At 38.2% G+C, this 18030-nt stretch overlaps 4 protein-coding genes across 9 annotated transcripts; 2 read left to right on the top strand and 2 right to left on the bottom strand.

Annotated features, from left to right (window-relative positions):
- Positions 1-2856: 2856 nt before the first annotated feature.
- Positions 2857-6379, bottom strand: prlh2r (prolactin releasing hormone 2 receptor). Its single transcript, XM_043262655.1, has one exon. The coding sequence runs from the start codon at positions 4467-4469 to the stop codon at positions 3354-3356; it is 1116 nt and encodes a 371-aa protein (XP_043118590.1). The 5' UTR covers positions 4470-6379; the 3' UTR covers positions 2857-3353.
- Positions 6380-8179: 1800 nt separating this feature from the next.
- ccdc32 (coiled-coil domain containing 32) lies at positions 8180-10409 on the bottom strand. The gene is made up of 4 exons (XM_043263474.1): positions 10268-10409; positions 9742-9965; positions 9510-9663; positions 8180-8704 (listed from the first exon to the last, which is right to left on the bottom strand). The coding sequence occupies exons 2-4, from the start codon at positions 9956-9958 to the stop codon at positions 8539-8541; spliced, it is 537 nt and encodes a 178-aa protein (XP_043119409.1). The 5' UTR covers positions 9959-9965; positions 10268-10409; the 3' UTR covers positions 8180-8538.
- pcmtl (l-isoaspartyl protein carboxyl methyltransferase, like) lies at positions 9981-13763 on the top strand. 5 transcript variants are annotated; one of them, XM_043263470.1, is made up of 10 exons: positions 10003-10105; positions 10798-10877; positions 11295-11429; positions 11545-11649; positions 11787-11818; positions 11911-12015; positions 12438-12558; positions 12659-12744; positions 12823-12992; positions 13123-13763. In XM_043263470.1, exons 3-10 carry the CDS (start codon positions 11312-11314, stop codon positions 13157-13159), a joined length of 774 nt encoding a protein of 257 aa, XP_043119405.1. In that variant the 5' UTR covers positions 10003-10105; positions 10798-10877; positions 11295-11311; the 3' UTR covers positions 13160-13763. The 5 variants fall into 5 exon arrangements, with proteins under 5 accessions (XP_043119407.1, XP_043119405.1, XP_043119404.1 ...); XM_043263469.1 differs by lacking the exon at positions 10003-10105 and adding an exon at positions 10411-10547; XM_043263473.1 differs by lacking the exon at positions 10003-10105 and adding an exon at positions 10411-10547 and having other exon boundaries at positions 13087-13763.
- A 390-nt stretch (positions 13764-14153) lies between these two features.
- rpusd2 (RNA pseudouridine synthase domain containing 2) lies at positions 14154-17979 on the top strand. Of its 2 annotated transcripts, XM_043263303.1 has the most exons (4): positions 14154-14833; positions 14912-15208; positions 16772-16889; positions 16968-17979. In XM_043263303.1, exons 1-4 carry the CDS (start codon positions 14186-14188, stop codon positions 17591-17593), a joined length of 1689 nt encoding a protein of 562 aa, XP_043119238.1. In that variant the 5' UTR covers positions 14154-14185; the 3' UTR covers positions 17594-17979. The 2 variants fall into 2 exon arrangements, with proteins under 2 accessions (XP_043119238.1, XP_043119237.1); XM_043263302.1 differs by having other exon boundaries at positions 16772-17979.
- The last annotated feature ends 51 nt before the right edge of the window (positions 17980-18030 follow it).

Below are 18030 nucleotides of genomic sequence, written 5' to 3'. Positions count from 1 at the left end.
TGCAGGTGAATAACCATTGATTTTAAGGCAACTCTCAGTAACAAGTGAAAGAACAGTGTGTTACTTGCTAGTTTGACAGGATGGCTAGAAACTCTGGACAAACAACCGCTGAAAAGGACAACGAGTCTGAATCATCCATTATCATCACCCGAGAAACCTATTTCTTACCTTACAGCAAGAGACATTATTTATAAAGTCCCAGAGTTTATTTTTTTATAAGCTTGTTGCCTATGAGGGATATCTTTGACTATGCTTGTTTTTACACCTTCTTGTCACACTAGTGCTGTGTGCTGCTATTTTTTTTCTTTTATTTTGTCATTGTACTTTGGGATTGAATTATTCGGTGCGCTGAGATTGAACTATGTCAGAACATTTACCGGGGTAGACTTATAATTAATGTTAAGTGTTTACAGTGTGTTTTTGAATATGTAAATGTGCAAAGATTTAATTGGCGTTTAATGGTACAGTTGTGGGGCTCAGAGTCGTTTAAGACGAAAGCGGTGTAGTTTTGTGTTCTCAGAGAATGAATGCAATGAATATGTTATGAAACACCTGGCTGATAGCGATTTAATTCCCTCTTAATTACTGTCTGATTTGGCGAAGCTGAAGTATATACTTGGCAGAAGGACTTTGAAATGATCTCTCATCTTGTTAATGTGTGGCATTTATTGTCCCTTATACTCCTGTAGTTTGCTTGACCAGATACATAACTTCATATGTCTAGGATTCTGAATTAAAGGCACTCAGAAAGTTCGAGAAAAGTCTAAAAGTGCATAATTGCGTCATTTAGACTCGAACAGATAAAGTGAATGTGTAATTTAGATTTCAAAAGTCAAGCGCAAATGGTACAGGAAGGCAAATCCACTTTTCTTTTTCTGAATCCACTAGAAAATAAAGGGCTGTTGCAATAACGTTCCAGATTTACCTCCAACGCTGTAAACACAGATGAAACTATGCATGTTACTTTCAACATACTGATGATATTAATGCAGAATTAATAAATGTAAGTCTGAGGGCAGAGTTAAATAGACTACTGAAAGGAAAACTAAAAATAAAGCTCTAAAAGGTCTTCGGACTTTAGAAAAACCATCAGTGCTCTAATACTTATGCCTCATCTGTTTTCTGATGCGTAACAATATGAAAGCCGCCAAGTGAATAAAACAAAAAGAAAAAAAATGAACAGAAGGTGCAGCAGATGAAAGCACTTTCATAATACAGTAATAGAGAGTCCGTGGCCTTTTACGCAGCCTGACCGTTTTTTGTGCTCTTCCTTTGAAGGTGGTGAGCAATAATGTCTAAACACTGTGCTGTGTACAAATCACAAACCATGCTCGTGTTCACTGGACTTATGCAATTCCGTGCTTAATACGGTGAATTACAGTATCATATGCATTCGCTATGTTTCATGTTAATTGTAACAATTTTATTTGCATTAATTAGAAATGACCGTAATCTAAATGGATGCGTGGTTTATGTGAGGTCATGAAGTGTGGTGTGTGATTTGTGCTTAAATTGAACTGCTTGCAGTGCTGTACAGCAATGTGCACCATATTTTTTTGAATGCAGGACGTTTATTGGGTAATTTGCATTTGGCTCATTTGCCATCTGCTAAACCAAAGCATACCATCCTGCATAGATTCTTTTACTTAATTTCGATTAAGCATGCGGCCTTGTGATATTCTGGGGAAAAAACGACAGTTTCCAGTTTTATTGTAGCTGTTTTATACTACAGCTCAATGAACTAAATAAACTCATTTTGAGTAAGGTTAAATTTTGGGAAATACTTTTTTTTGCGATATTAGGCAATACTGATGTGCGTGAGTTCAAAGAATGAGTCAGGGACTGAATTAATAACCTGCAGAAATAATCATTGAAAAATCTCTCATTAATAAACAGAGATAGACAACGCTAATACTTTACAGTAAGGGTCATTAGTTAGTTAATGTTAACTGAAGTAGTTAACTATAATGCTAAGAATGAAAAAACTAACATGAACAAAAAATGAACTGTATTTTTATTAACTAACAAAAACTGTGATAAATGCATTGTTTGTTAATTAATGCATTATCTCATATTAACAAATGCTGGTTAATACGTTGTTTATTGTTAGCTCATTATAGTTCAGGTCCATTAACTAATAGATACAACTTTTGATTTTAATGTATTAATAATTCATATTGGATTCATAAAAATAGTAATATCATCAGATCATGCGAATATAAAAAATGTATATACAAATGGAGCCTTACTGCAAAATGTAACCAGTGTTTCATATTTAATGCTTAAACAGAGTTTTCTCGAAGAACTTAGAATTAATGCTTAGAATGCTTAATGCCTATACCTTTATTGTGATGAATTTATTATGTGATGTATTATACTATATATTGTATTTTTTGTTTTAAGAAAAACCTCTAATGGACACTTGAGTGCAGTACTTAACATCAAGCAGATACATACATAATTAATTATACATTACCTTACAATGCAACTAAATGAATGCATTAACACAATGAGTGAACAGTAGCTTTTTCTTTTTTTATTTGTACCACCTGTGTGTATTCAGAGCTATAAATCCCTGTACGATCATTTAGATGTAACATAAACAGTACGAAAAGAAGGTAACATTTTATTTTAAGGAACAATTCTCACAATTAACTAGATGCTTATTTACATGCATTTTTACTAGCATATGGCATGTTTTAGTACTTAAAGAAAAAATGAAAGCCTTATTCTGCATGACCACATTTTTAGAACTACCTTACTAACTATAAGCAGCAAGTTATGAGATTGAGGCAAAAGCCATAGTTAACAGTAAATAGTGGTGAGAATTGGACCTTAAGATGAAGTGTAATTGAAAATCATTTTCAAACATTTTACAGAAATCAACAATCAACATCAAACCATGCCGACAAAACTTAGGAAATTCAAGATGATCGATCAAGCCTTTTTCGAATAACACACAAATAAATTTGACAAAGCTTGCCAAAAAGGAGGTATTCAGATGTAACTTGATACATATCACACAGACATGACAGTGCACGGGTATTTTTGGCACATCACCACCTACTGGTCAAGACATATGAAAAAAAGTACCATTCTGCTAGTAACATCTAAACAACTTGGCCAGAAATAGTTGATACAAACATTAGTTCACCCAAAAATAATTCTGTTATTAATTACTCCCCATTTCGTGTTGTTCCTGATCTAGAAGACAGCATTATGATTTTTGGGTGAACTATCCCTTTACCAAAACAGAGTCATTGGTTTAACAAATTAGCTTTGATCATGGGTACAGTATTCATCTGTTCAGTTCTAGAACTAAAGAAGCAACATCTGTGTGTTGGAGAGAAGATTCAGTATTGCGAAATCTTGCTAATGGCCATGGGAATGTCGGTCAGAGTGCTAGAAGTATTCAAGCGAAGTACTCGGCTGGAGGTTGTGAGGCTGCTCTGAGTACCATGAGGTCTTCTTCTTCTAAATATGTTCTGGCATAGATATGAAAGAAACTTGTTGTGCAGAGAAGCGTAAATGAAGGGGTTGTAGCAAGCCGAGCTCATGGCTAACAAATGGCACGACACCTGGATCACGTTGATGTGATTCTTGCTGAGGATGGCGAAGTCGGTGTCCAGGTCACGTATGAGGTTGACCACCTGCAAGGGAAGCCAGGAAAATGCGAATGACAGAACGGACACCAGTAGGAGTCGAAACGTTTTACGCCTCTTTCGCCCCCACTTTTCCTGGTTGGAGGGTGTAGCAGCCATGAGCCGAGGCGTAGCTCTGTGTTGCAGGTGGCAGGAGATTGCACAGTAGGATATGGAAACTGCTGCTAGAGGAACAAAATAAGAAAGGAGCAAGAAGAAACATGAATATATTAGACGACTGAGCTCCTGCCCCTGCCAGAACTCCTCGCAAATGACCATCTCGTGCCCCGTTGCGCTCAGATCCAGGTAGACCGTGTGCAGAGCCGTCGGGGTGGACATTGCTAACGCACAGAGCCAAATGCTGACCACCAACCAAGCGCAGAAGGAACGACCTCCACGACGGCGAATCGGGTACGCGACCACCACGTATCGGTCCACCGCGATGGCGGTTAACGACAGAACGGCCGCAAACACAGTCGCGGTCTGCATCAGGGTAACAAAATGACACATGAACTGGCCAAAAACCCAACCACGCTCATCGAAGGCGTAAAACGCAGTCAGGGGAACGCAGAACAGGCACATGATGAGGTCAACCAGCGCTAGGTTTCCGATGAGGAAGTTTGTAGTGCTGTGAAGTTTCTTGTTCAGGCCGATGAGGATGAGGAGGAGGAGATTTCCAGAGCAGGCTACCAGGACGAGCATGGCATACAGAGGGATGAAGAGTGGCTTCAGGTCCATTAGGAGCTGCAGTCCACTGAAAGATGAGGCAGATGCATCTGAAGACATGTTTGTCCACGATTCGTTATGGAGATAGTCCATGTCCGCCATGGTATGATGACATCAAACTGACACCTGTTTTAAAAAAGGGACATGTAAATCAAAAGACACTTAAATGTTTGGGGTGAGTAAGCCTTTTAAAGAAACCGTTGGTAACACTTTTGTTTTAAGGTGTACAGAGTAATTACCTAGTAAGTCCTTGGTGGTAGTCATTGTACTTATATTTTTAAGATATAAACTACTTAAAATAAAGTGCATCAAGATTGTATTTGTGTACTTTGTGTATCTATACCGTACACCTTATCTAGTTGCACTTTAGTTTGAATTAACCCATTAGTGCAATTAAATTATACATATTAATTGTCACCAAGCCAGCAGAGGGAGCTCTTACCTCTGGGTGATCTGCGTTCACTCCCTCTGCTACTACTTCCTGTTCCTGGACTATAAATGCTGCAGCAGGCCCCTCACCTGCAGATTGTATTGTTTGATTGTTGTTCCTAGTTTCTTTGTGTTTCCTGAGTCATAGATTCTTTGGTTTTGGCCCTGCCTGTCTTCTGATACTGTGATTGTTTGCTGCCTTTGACCCAACCTCTGCCTGTTTTTGGATTCTGTTGTTGCCTTGCCTCTGATACTCCTGTTTGCTGTGATTTGACGCCTGCCTGTTTTGACCATGCCTTTGCTCAATAAAAGCCAGCGAACGGATCCGCACGCCTCAGACCCCTCAATCGTGACATTAATATTTCCATAACTTGACCATGTGAAACAATATACAATCAACCTGTATGAACTACATTTAAATGATTATTAATAATTGTGTGTATCGCTTACACTTATAAATTTGCATACTGGTAATAGGAATAAATAAGAAATGTAACTATTTTGTGTTCTAAATGTATCGATTTCAAGTGGTTTAAGCTGGTTGGCAGCTAATACACTACACAAAACACACGGTGGTCAGCACTAAACATGTTTATCCTCGTGTATGAAAGCTTGTATTTAATGTTGTCTGAGTCTACATTTTAAGAAAAATCTTTTCTTTAACCTTATGTAGTTTTGTCAGTCCAACCTCTCCAACCTGTTTTGGGGTCACAACAGATTGCAGGTCACAAATTACAAACAAATTTGGTAATTCTTTGGATCTAAATGCCCTTTGTGATATCAGCACAGATCACTACACTAAGCCGCAGTAGTAGCAGAGGTTGTGTGCTTTAAGGCTGAATAGAAAGGCCATTCCTAATCTACAATATAAATGAAAGACTTGTGGCCAAGTGAGCTACACTTTTAACTGAATATTTAATAGAATAGAACATAAATAGACTGCATACCAGAAAACACAAATTCTTCTCACATAACTGATGTGCAAATAACATCTTGAAACGAGTCCTACTCGGCACTGTGCATTATTATTTTCAACTTCACTATGATGATGATTTCACTCAAAAGCAAAAGTCTTCCTTCACTTTCTGAAAGCTACGGTGCATTAGGTGTACAAAGGAACCACTTATATCTCCGAGATAAAATTGCACGAACAACCACTTGTGCATAGCTGCGAACAAGAACTCTCTTTGGAGATGGGTTAAGGCTGAACAACTTCCGAAGACATTTTGGCTTCTGTCTGTTAGAAGGACCCGACAAGATGCTCAGACTTACATGTATATACTGTAAAAGGTGAATGGGATATGAAAAAGAAAAAATGAAAACCCATGAAACATCTGAATAAACAAACACAAAGGACAAAAAGAGAAATGGCCTGTGTGGATTAGTTCACCTAATGCATTCATATTGGCAGTCTAAGTGGATCTCCATTATTAATGAACAGTTATGTCCACCCTGAACATTCAGAGAACATTGTGAGACAGAAAGTCCGGTATGTTGCTTTCTGTCAAATAGACCACTACAATGATCTATGATCTGTTCTGAACATATTGCCGCTGCTTCCCAGCAGACTGTACAACAGCTCAAATCTAAATGAAGAAGACAGCAGCTGCATTACTCAGATCCCTCTCTCCTCAGGACCAGAGAAGTCATTTAACTGTTGTAATAGGGGAGCCACAAAGACCTAAAAGACCCATTCAATCCGATGCTGTAAGGAGAGCTAAACCCGACTCACTTTAAAAATTTAGATTGAGTTTAGAGGACGAAAAACTAAAAATCCATTAGGCTAAATGCGTTGTTGAAACATTTTCACAATAAAACATACGACTCTACGTCTGTATAATGTTTAGATATGTACACTGATTAATTTTATGCACCCAAAAAAAACATCACCGTGTATTTAGGCTGATATATCTCCGTGTGATTCAATTAGTGTGCCAATTGAAACATTTCTCAACACACACGGCGATATTTCAGGTTAAGCTAAAACATTTTGCCCACCTCTGTCCTTTTGGTCACTTCTTCAGGGGATGCTGCATGATCCAAGAACACTTAGTTTTAAGGATACCGGTAAGACTTCTGCACGGACTCTTGTCTTCGTTAAATACAACCCACGCAAACGCAACCCTCCTCAAAACGATCCCAACTCGTGAAGGTTGAGCTCGACGATCACCGCCAGAGACTCCCTCGACGCGTCCACGCGCGCAAGTCTGAGCAGCCTTCAGTAACGACCAGCCGCCTTTTATAACGCGAGAAAAACTATGGCTAAATGAATGGATAGAATCAAATACATGAAACTAATTGAATTCAATACAGTAAGAACAAAAAATGCAAATAAATCATGCAACTACGCATAAAGTAGCTAGAATAAAAAAAATATATATAACCACAGAACGCTCGTATAAGGTCCAACGTGTTTTTATTTTTTTATTTTTTTGTAAATAGGTATAGTTTCGTATTATTTAAATATTGTTTGCATTAGTAAAGTATGAATAGGGTGAGCGTGATTTCACCAAGAACAAGATGCTCCTGGATCAAAACTCTTGTTGATCCTGGAACAACATTTAACCAATCAGATTTGAGGGATCATTTTTTAAATGTATTATTTAGGCTCATGATCAGGTTTAGGTTGTTAGTCAGCTATCCTTTCCCTGCTCATTTCAGGAATATATTTTGGGACAGTAATGTCGATCCAGGATCAACAAAAAATAACGAGTCACCGAAACTAGACGTTAACCTGCTAAAACTAAAGGTTTCTTTTTCTTGGTTGGATAAAGTAGGGTGGGCTGTGCGGCGATTAAATATATCGATGGTATATTGTACGCGCTGTATAACTTGTGATTTTTAAGAGTGACTGGAGGCAGAAAACACATTTGAATGACAAAATGTCAAAGTAAATAATGCACTCGTGCAATAAAAATGAACAATTTAACATGCATAATAGGAATAAGATTTGATAAATTAAAAAAAAAATGAAGTAGCTGTGGAACAAAGCAGTGATGCTTGAACAGTATAATGACAGGAACGCCCTGGAGTGCTGCCTCATCCATATTCAACAATAGTGACATCTATTGGTTACTGCTGGGCAAAAATATCAGCGTGCATCACTACAAAGGTCACAAGAATCTCATCACGGCTCCTTCATGGTTTTTATTATAATTTCAGAGTAAAGCGTACAATGTTTAGAGACAATAGGCATATTGCACCTAACATTCTCTACTAATGTTTAATTTAGTGGCCATCCAGTCTACTGACCTACTCGTTTAAATTCAGTGGAACGTATGACAGATTTTTAATTTGTACCCATATGCATGAAATAATGCATTATGTTTGGATTCGTGTAAAAACAATGCTACAGGAAAAGAGCAATAAAGGGGGAAAAATCATTTAAATTCAATAATAATTACATTTATTTGATAAGATATACTGTGTGTGGAATGTTACATAAAAAAAGTAGTCAAGTATTCAAGCCGCTTCTCTCAACAAATCAGACTTCTGCTTTTTACAGAGCACGTTACCTGGCAAGTCATATTTCTCAAAGGGAGAGATTTTATTTTTTAATTCACACATAGTCCTACGAATATGAGGATGCAATAATGAATCTCGAGTTAAACCGGGTTGAGGGACACGGACAACAGAGACACCTTAATAGAAACCTATAAATCAAATGATCCCATTAAACGGATCGCAATAATCCACAACAAAATTCCCCTAACACTGCAGGTCAGTTATTGCTGTGATATGGTTATTTCTCAGGGCTCGGGCACTCTTCCTCCTCACATGGCGTGTCGGTTTGGGTTGAGTTGGCAGGAGCCTCGTTGTTCTGTGCGGGCAAGAGAAGGTACTCCAGCTCTTCTGCATTGATGGCCACCCTTTCAGGAGACAGCCAGCGCTTGAACTGCTCCAAAGCACTGCGACACAGGCAAGACCCCATAATTACACACAAACCAAAGGGCTGATTGGATTCATTTGAACACCAAAATAAATGGATTTTTTTTTATCATCGGCGTAGAGAAAAATCCATTTTATGAAATTTCCTAGAGTTCTGAAAAATAGCCGAATCAAAGTAATTAATGAAAACAAAAACCTTAAAATTTTAATAGAACTATTGCATCCATCTACGAGCTGGTAAGGTCTCTTTCCCACCACCAGGGTGGGATTCTTATCAGGCTAAGAAGCTGCGAGCAGATATTGCACACTTTCTATTGGTCATGTTGGGTCACAGACGCAACCCAACAGCAAGTCAACAACAACGTGACTCAGCAGAATTAAAAAAACAGTTTTGGGCCCTAAGATTGATTAAAGGGTCAAAAATTTGGTCAAAAACGCAGTAATGTTGTGAAATATTATAGTTTAAAATAAGTGTTTTCTACTTGAATACATTTAAAAAAAGTAATTTATTCCTATGATGGCAAAGCTAAATTTTCAACATCTTTATTCCAGCCTTCAGTGTCACACGATCATTTAGAAATCATTCCTATATGTTGATTTGCTGTTAAAAAAAAACGTTTATTTTTTTTATTATCACCCTCATAATCAGTGCTGTCATCATCAACATGCTCCTTAATATTGCATGGATACATTTAATTACAATACTTTGATGAACAGAAAGCTAAAAAGAACGACATTTATTAAAAGTTGACAACATAGACAATTATCACAGACTCGCAGACATATGTGAGACTGAACAGTTCAACATCCCCGAGAGCTTCTTACCTCTGATCAAAGTTCCCTTCCTGAAACAATTCGGAGGTTTGGGCATCATGAAGGAATCTATCCCAGCATTCCTTTTTAGCCTGGGACAAGGAACGGAGCATTTCCCTTGATGTTACTTCATTCGACTGTCCCTTGATCCTCTTCAATCGGCTTTCTGTAGCAACATAACGTGCTCTTAAAAAACCAGCAGGCTGTATTAAATAACAGGCTTATCAAAAATAACATCCTGTACCTAAACTGGCGATGTAAACCTCAGAGTCAGCCATTGGTTCCCAGGGGCAGAAGGAAGCTCTGGGAGAGTTGCTCTGAGGGTTTCCTGGAGAGGAAGGCTCAAATGAGTCTGTAAACTGTCCACCATCCTGTTCCTGAGGCTCTGGCAGACTGGAGCAGACCTCAGACCACAGATCCCCACTAGACCGGACCGCGTGGGTTTCGAAGTCGTCGATCATCACGTTTCTAGTAATTGAAGCATTCACTTTAATGAAGAATCTGTTACAATCTGCAGCGACGTGCGTTTTTAAAAGACATAACGGGATATCAGCGTTCAAGATTTGAAAATTTAAAGTCAGGCATGTCAGGTTATGGTTAAAAAAAAGGTAAGTTTTAACAGAGATTCATTACTCCTTGTTTACATGAGGTAGTATCAAAAGACTTAATGATTGTTGACATTACTAGGGCTCCATTATATGGATTTGCTTAATCCATATAATGGAGCAGTAGAAAATGATCAGTCGTACAATTAACATAGTAGTGCTTACCTTAAAGTACAATGTTCCCAAACACCTCAGACCTAAGAGAATATATTAAAAATATGGGAAAATACAAGCATTAGCATGTAAAACCCATCCCTCTCTCTTGCTTTCCCGTCACTGCTGCTGCTGAGATGCACGTAACCGGCAGGGGTTGCCCGCTGAATTTGATTGGCCGTTACACACGTCCGTCAATAATAGCGTGATTGTGATTGGTCGGAGAGATGTGTTTGGAAACGCTACTTCCGTTTACTTCCTCAGCACGTTGACATCGGGTCGAATTTTACGAGTAAGGTTTTTGTCCTGTTTTGACAGTTTTGTACTTGTAATTCATATACACCCATTTAGTCTCTGTTACCGTTTTAAAACAATATTATGTAAACTTGTACACGCGACGTTGCATGTTATTCTTTTTATTGCCCCGAGATATGCTTGAGCGTTAACAACTACGCACAACATCTTAAAAGCCCAGTTTGTTGCATATATACTAATATTTTGTTATTTCACTGTCTATTTGGTGTTCGGCGTGTGAAATTTAGGTCAGGTCCGATTCTTACGTTTGTTGACCTGAATCAAGGACGCATGTTGGATGCATCAGTGATCTGACATCCAAAGACAGGTTAGATCCAGAGATATTAAAATGAACAAACGCACTGTAATATGCTATGATGTTTCACGAGGTCACATGCATAACGTTTTTTAGTTTACATAAAATGAAATGCATGCGATTTATTTTATTATTATTATTATTATTATTGTTGTTGTTGTTATTATTTACACATTTAAGTTACCCTTTCAGAAAAAAAAAAATCTGAAAGTAGTTTTTTTAGTTAGTCTCCCAAGTTAAGGCTGCTGAGTTAGCTGGATGTTAGGGGGGGTTTAGGGACTCTGGAGACCAGCTTGACAAAGTAAAAGTGGTTTAAGATTGTTGTTTTTTTTGTTTTTTTTTAAGAATCAAGACAGGTGTATGCCAGAGTGAGTTTTACAGACTGTCCTAACTTGACAGTTGTTGAAATCCAAACATCATTTGTTGCAGGCTCAGCTTGTTAGGCAATGCAGACAGTGCTCAGACTGGCAGCAGTAGCGGTCCCTATGGGTTTGCTGCTCTCCAGAACCATGGCATGGATCTCTAGTGGCAAAACGCATATAGAACTCATCACCCGCCTAAGAGGTTAGTAGACAGTTAGTGATATAAAAACAATACTTAGACGTTATTGCACATAACGATACACAGATGTCATTAAATGGACGGTAGTAAAGAGTTTAACATTGTCATTGTGTGACAGATCATGGAGTTATCCGCAGTGACAGAGTGTTTAATGCCATGCTTGCCACTGATAGAGGAACTTATTCCAGAGACCACCCTTATGCTGACTCTCCCCAGTCCATAGGTGAATTTCATACATCAGCAGACATATTGGTTTGAATATACGAGGCCAACTTCGGAAAAAAAAAAAATGCATAGATATTTTTCACTCACATTGTGTGCGTGTGCGTGTGTGCGTCTGTGTGTGTGTTTTCTACAAAGGTTACAAGGCTACAATCAGTGCCCCTCATATGGTAGGTCAGGCAAACACCTCTGAAATAGATGTTAGTGTTACATTTAATATGCTATAATGAATTTATTGTTATTATAATGATTTGTTGTGTAGCATGCACATGCTCTTGAGGTTCTCAGTGACAAGTTAACAGAAGGAGCTTCAGCCTTGGATGTGGGTTCAGGAAGTGGATATCTCACTGCATGCTTTGCCAGAATGGTGAGCGTTGTGTGTTTTCTTCAGCATTTCATGTACGCTTTTAATATATGTGTGTGTGTGTGTATGTGTGATTAATTTTATTTTTTTACATTTATGAACTCAATATGAAATATGAACTAGAATATGTATATTGCTAAACAAAAACAGTTTAACAGCACATCTGTTTCCAGCATTAATTATAAATCAGCATATTAATGGTATTTTAAATTGCAACATATTGAAAAAAACAAATCCATGAACAATAATTAAAACTTTACAAAATAAACATCAAGGCACAAATCTATATAAACAAAATTATGTAGATTAAAATCTAAACATCTGCCACAACACCTTTTGGATTCTTAAATGTGTTTACATATTTATTTTGTTTAATTAGACATACTAAATCCTTTTGCATATATTTTGCTATGTTTACCCTGCAGGTAGGTCCTTCTGGAAAAGTAGTGGGAATTGACCACATAGATGAGCTGGTGCAAGCCTCTGTGAAAAATGTCCAGGCAGATGATCCAGAACTGCTCACATCTGGACGAATTAAACTAGTGGGTGAGTGATTACTTGAAATAGTTATTGATTTTTCTTGCACGATGAAGCACAAACATTCTCATCAGATCTGTTTATGACATCTAGTTTTTCTCCCTTGCAGTGGGTGACGGACGGTTGGGTTATCCCGATGAAGCCCCCTACGATGCCATTCATGTTGGAGCAGCAGCACCAACGCTCCCTAAAGCTGTATGCGCATACTGAATTAGACGTAATTGTTGCTCACATAGCCTGCCAGTAGTCTTATTTAAGCATATGAATCAACAGCTCCTGGAACAGTTGAAACCAGGTGGGAGACTTGTTTTGCCCGTGGGCCCAGAGGGTGGAAGCCAGGTTCTGGAGCAGTACGACCGTCAAAGCGATGGTACTTTCCTCAGGAAAGCACTGATGGGTGTGGTTTACGTCCCACTGACAGACAAACACCGCCAGTGGCCAGGGTACGCATCCGGTCGTTATGAGATAAAGCAGAATATTTCTGTTGCACTGGAGCTCATCGCAATCGTGTGGCTGTTGATCTGTTTCTCTTCCCAGTGATGAGCTCTGATTGCAGTATGGTTGCCCCTGCAGGAGATGGCGCTGGTGCTGTGGCTCAGAAAGCCCTTAAGGCTGAGGGAACGCCTCCCATCCCATCTTCACCTGCTGCCTAGCAACGCACTCGTCTCGATCATTCAGATTCTTGACTTAAAACTGAAGTTCAAATGCAGCGAGGACTGAAACGAATGCTGTGGTTTCTGAGGAGGTGTCTTTTCACATACTTAAACTGAGTGAGCAAGAACTTCCGTATGTAAGGCTTGCGATCTCAGTAGCTTCATAAGTGGCCATGTGTTGAGTTTTAACATACTATACAGCAAGAAGCAATCGAAATAGAGTACAGTTATATAAAACTATATCAACTGCTACCGCGCTATGAATCGTTTCGATGTCTCACGACTATGTTATATGCCAAGTCTTAAATAAAAATACTTTTAGCTAATGAAGTTAACAAATGAGTTTAAAAGTTTTTTGTGTAGTCTGTGCATGGAGTCAGAATTTGAGTTGAAGTGTTGCTGCTGTCTGATTGACTAATATGATTTTTAAGTTTTATTTGAATTAATGTGAACTAAATTTTATATTAATCTACACATTAAATGTAGAATGTTAATTGTGTACACAATTAAGTGCCGCGTGGTGTTTTTTTTAATCAAATAATAAAGTTCAGTATACTCTGATGTGTGATTTATGAATTAAACTATACATTATATTTATTATCTCAGCTCTACCATACTATTTTATCCTTGCCAAGAAGTAGAAAATAAGACAAATAGAAGTACATATCTTGTGAAAAGGAATGAGAGTAATGGCTCGTGTCTTGCAAAGAAAAGGTATAAAAAAATCGTGGTCAATGTTCAGCAAATATGCACATGACAATAACACAAATTTACAAATAAAATACAAATAATGGAAAGAAATCATACAAAAATGAGAGGAAACAAAAAGTATGCCGATTCTTCTGTAATACACTCAATTAAGCAAACGAAAGTGTGCAAAATAAAAGTAAATAAAAAAAACTGCACCACAAAATGATTCGTAAACACGTGACGTCATGTGACGTCATCAACCCAAGACGGAAACGATCCCGTTGTTGAGCTGGATGGCATGCCTCACGTGTGCGAAGGGGAAGGTGGCGGGTTTTAACGCGTTACTTTGCGCTGGAAAAAGAGAAAACAATCGTTTTCTGACACACTTGTATCAAAACACAAACGCGAATGTTAAGACTCTGGGAACGCTACGGGAAGCGCAAGTGCTCTTTATAAACGCGAACTTCTCCAAAGCACCGTCCTGCGCTGAAGCGAGCTCCATGGAGACTAAAGACGCCGCAGCCGAAGACGGCTGTGACACTGACAGCACCGCTACAACAAACTGCGGTAAACGAAAAAACGAGGAGACCGACGAGTCAGCGAAACACGGCAACGGCAAGAAGCTCAAGAGGTGCGGGAAACGGCTGCGTCCCGGAGAGCGGTACGTGCCTCCGCCGCAGAAACGCAACCAGGGAGTGAGTTTCGGTCAAGAGCATTTTGCGGAAACCTCCTACTATTTTGAAGGCGGTCTTCGCAAAGTGTATCCTTATTATTTTGACTTTACGTCTTACTGCAAGGGACGCTGGGTTGGTAAAACGCTATTAGAGGTTTTTAAGAGCGAGTTCCGGGCGGAGTCTATGGACTACTACAAAAAGGCTGCCAAAGATAGGCGTATTAAATTGAATGAGACGCCAGTGGATGACCTGAATATAATATTGAAGGTGAGATATCACGTGACTACACTCATTGACAGTCAGTTTATGTGTGCTGGTTTGTTTACTTGTCCTTTTCCCGTCTAGAACAATGACTTTATGAGGAACACGGTGCATCGTCACGAGCCCCCCGTGAATGGGAAGCCCCTGGAGATCCTGGTGGATGATGGTGAAGTGGTGGTGGTGGATAAACCTGCCTCTCTTCCTGTACATCCCTGTGGCCGCTACCGCCATAATACTGTCATTTTCATTCTGGGAAAGGAGAACGGCCTCATTGGCCTCCACACTGTTCATCGTCTGGACCGCCTCACCTCAGGTGTGCTGCTGTTCGCTCGTACAGCCGAGGTCTCTAAAAGACTGGATGCGATGGTTCGTGGGAGACAGGTGAGACTTTCTTAGGGACGCACATTTGGTGTGTAATCTCAAAAATTTTCCATTCTGTCAGTCACCGTTTGCAGGTGTTGAAATCTGCTTGCAGTGGTGGTGTAATGGAAAACAAAACTGTTCATTTAATAATAAAGCATTGAAATGTGAATGTATGACTTTTTAACACAGGAATGAACACATACACTGTGTGTATGAGCAGCATATGCGTTTAAAATATTGCAACTTTTCTCCACACATTATGCTAGCAGTCAGGTCTTGTTTTATGCAGGATGTGACTTACAGTTCAGTATAGATTTGACTGGTTGCTTCCATGTGTGAACTGACCAATGTGTTTTTTATTATTATTATTTTACTTGATTAAAAAAAAAAAAACTATTTAGAAATTTTTTCAACTATTTTCATTGTTGCAATTGTTACATTTTTAAATGAAATAAACAGAATTGTATGTCTAATGTCTACACTGTGTTCCGAATTATTAGGCAAGTTGAAATTCTGGTCATATTTTTTAAATGCATATGAGAATTATAATTGGCAAAGTTCAAGAATGACCATTGGTGGAAAAGAAAAAACATTAATATTTATAAAAAAAAAAAGACCAAAGTTTCAACTTGCCTAATAATTTGGAACACAGTGTAAACATACATTAAATTGTTTATTTCATTTTAAAAAGTTGTTCATTTTTAAAAGTGTTATAATTGCAACAATTTAAATTGTTGCATAATAAAAAGCATATACTTAAATTGTTGCATTTTAATAAAGCATATACAAATTGCTTTTTTTTTTTTTACCAAAATCAAGTAAAATCATCATAAAAAAAAACATTGGTCAGTTCACACATGGAAGCAACCAGTCAAATTTATCCTGAATTTTAAGACACATCCTCCATAAAACAAGGCATGACTGCTAGCATAATGTGTGGAGAAAGGTTGCAATATTTTAAATTCATATGCTTCTCATAATAGTTATTCTTGCGCAAGTGTAACCTCGTAGACTCATCTGTTTTATATAGCCATAGATGTCTTAATTGAAAAATAGAACTTAATTGAATAGAAAAGCGTTTGGCGAAAAGATAAAGAAAATCAGTTATAAAATGGGTTAAGAAAAGCAATTACACAATGCTTTTCTCCTAGACTTTTTAAAAGTCACATTTATATACCAGTTGTTAATAGTTTGTGACAATTACATAACATGAATTAAAGTTGTATTAGTGTATATATTTGTTTGAAAAGTGGACTATTAATGTATTATTTTGATGTTACTTTTTAATACATTTTTGTGAATGAAATAAATGGTAGAAAAAGTGAATATTGTGGCCACAAATTAAAAATCTGTTCCCACAACATTTATGGCCATGTTTTGTAATAATTTATTATAATTTATCTTTTTTCCCCACCTCCATGTCACGAGGTCTTCAAACTAAAATATTATCTAGAAATTACACAGAGCATGCAATATCTACAAGTCAGTAATTGTCAAATGTCTATAAAATGCATTTATAAAATAGAGAAGGTGAATTTAAATTTTATGTAGATTTTAACTGTGCTTTTGTTTTTCTCCCAGTTAGAGAAGGAGTATGTATGTCGTGTGGAAGGGGAGTTTCCAGAGGGTGAGGTAGTGTGTGAGGAACCCATCCTGGTGGTGTCCTTCCGCGTGGGACTCTCTAGGGTGCATCCCAAAGGTAAAGAATGCCGCACAGTTTTCCAGAGACTGAGCTATAATGGGCGTTCTAGTGTGGTCCGCTGTCTGCCTCTCACAGGACGCACGCACCAAATTCGTGTTCATCTTCAGTTCCTCGGCTTTCCAATCCTCAACGATCCCATCTATGGGTCTTCTGCATGGGGTCCAAGCAGAGCCAAAGGAGGGCTAGTGGGCATGAGTGATGAAAAGCTTCTAGAAGCGCTTATAGAAGAGCATCGTTCAAAGGAGAGTCTGCACTTATTGGATTTGCCCGATGAAGAGGTCTCAGGAAAGCAAGGGCAGAAGACGGAGTGTAGTGATGGTGCTCAAGAACACATTGACCAGATAACTGCACCTGAGTCGAGTGGTGTGGCGTGCGACGACGGTTCCTGTGAACTGACGCAGGAGGAAGTGAAGGCAGAAGGTAGTCAAGTACTTCACAAGAGCACATCTGCTGCTGAGATAGAGGCTGAGATGAATGGTGCTCATAATGAAAGGGATACGGTGTCAGATGAAGCCTCTAGAATTGCAAAATCAAATGCTTTTGCCAAAGACCATTTATGTGGCGAGTGTAAAATTGTGCGACCGGACCCAACAGAGAAGGATTTGATTATGTACCTACATGCATTACGCTACAAAGGACCTGACTTTGAATACTCCACCCAGATGCCTGACTGGGCTAATGAAGACTGGATTCAGGATTAAACTGAAATCAAAGTATTCATGCATCATTTGTTACTTTATATTTCAAGAAGGATTGCGTTTTTATTGAATACAGAATATTTTCAGTGTGACTTCAGAATGACTTTTTAATTTCTTTTTATTTAAATAATGAGGATTTCTTAGTCAGTACTAGTACTAGTACTACTTTTTGTTTTTTTTAAACCTTATATTTGAAAAGAACACCATCCCATCTGACATGAATACACTGTAATATAAAGAGTAAATAAAGAGTTTCTTTGTGGGAATGAAAAAAGCTTGTTTTGTTTAGTTTTTTTAAAATATACTTTTCCCACTTTAGTAATAGTAGGTTAGATTAATTTGATGTAAAATGCCATGTAATATAAATAAATCTGAGATTTTCGAATGAATTCCAGTTCCAACCTGTTCACCAAAGAAGTAGATCAGTCAGAAATAGATTG

This window comes from Puntigrus tetrazona, chromosome 17, assembly GCF_018831695.1.
Source record: "Puntigrus tetrazona isolate hp1 chromosome 17, ASM1883169v1, whole genome shotgun sequence".
NCBI lineage: Eukaryota > Metazoa > Chordata > Actinopteri > Cypriniformes > Cyprinidae > Puntigrus > Puntigrus tetrazona.
Note: the sequence above shows the minus strand (reverse complement) of the source record. Positions and strands in the feature narration are given on the sequence as shown.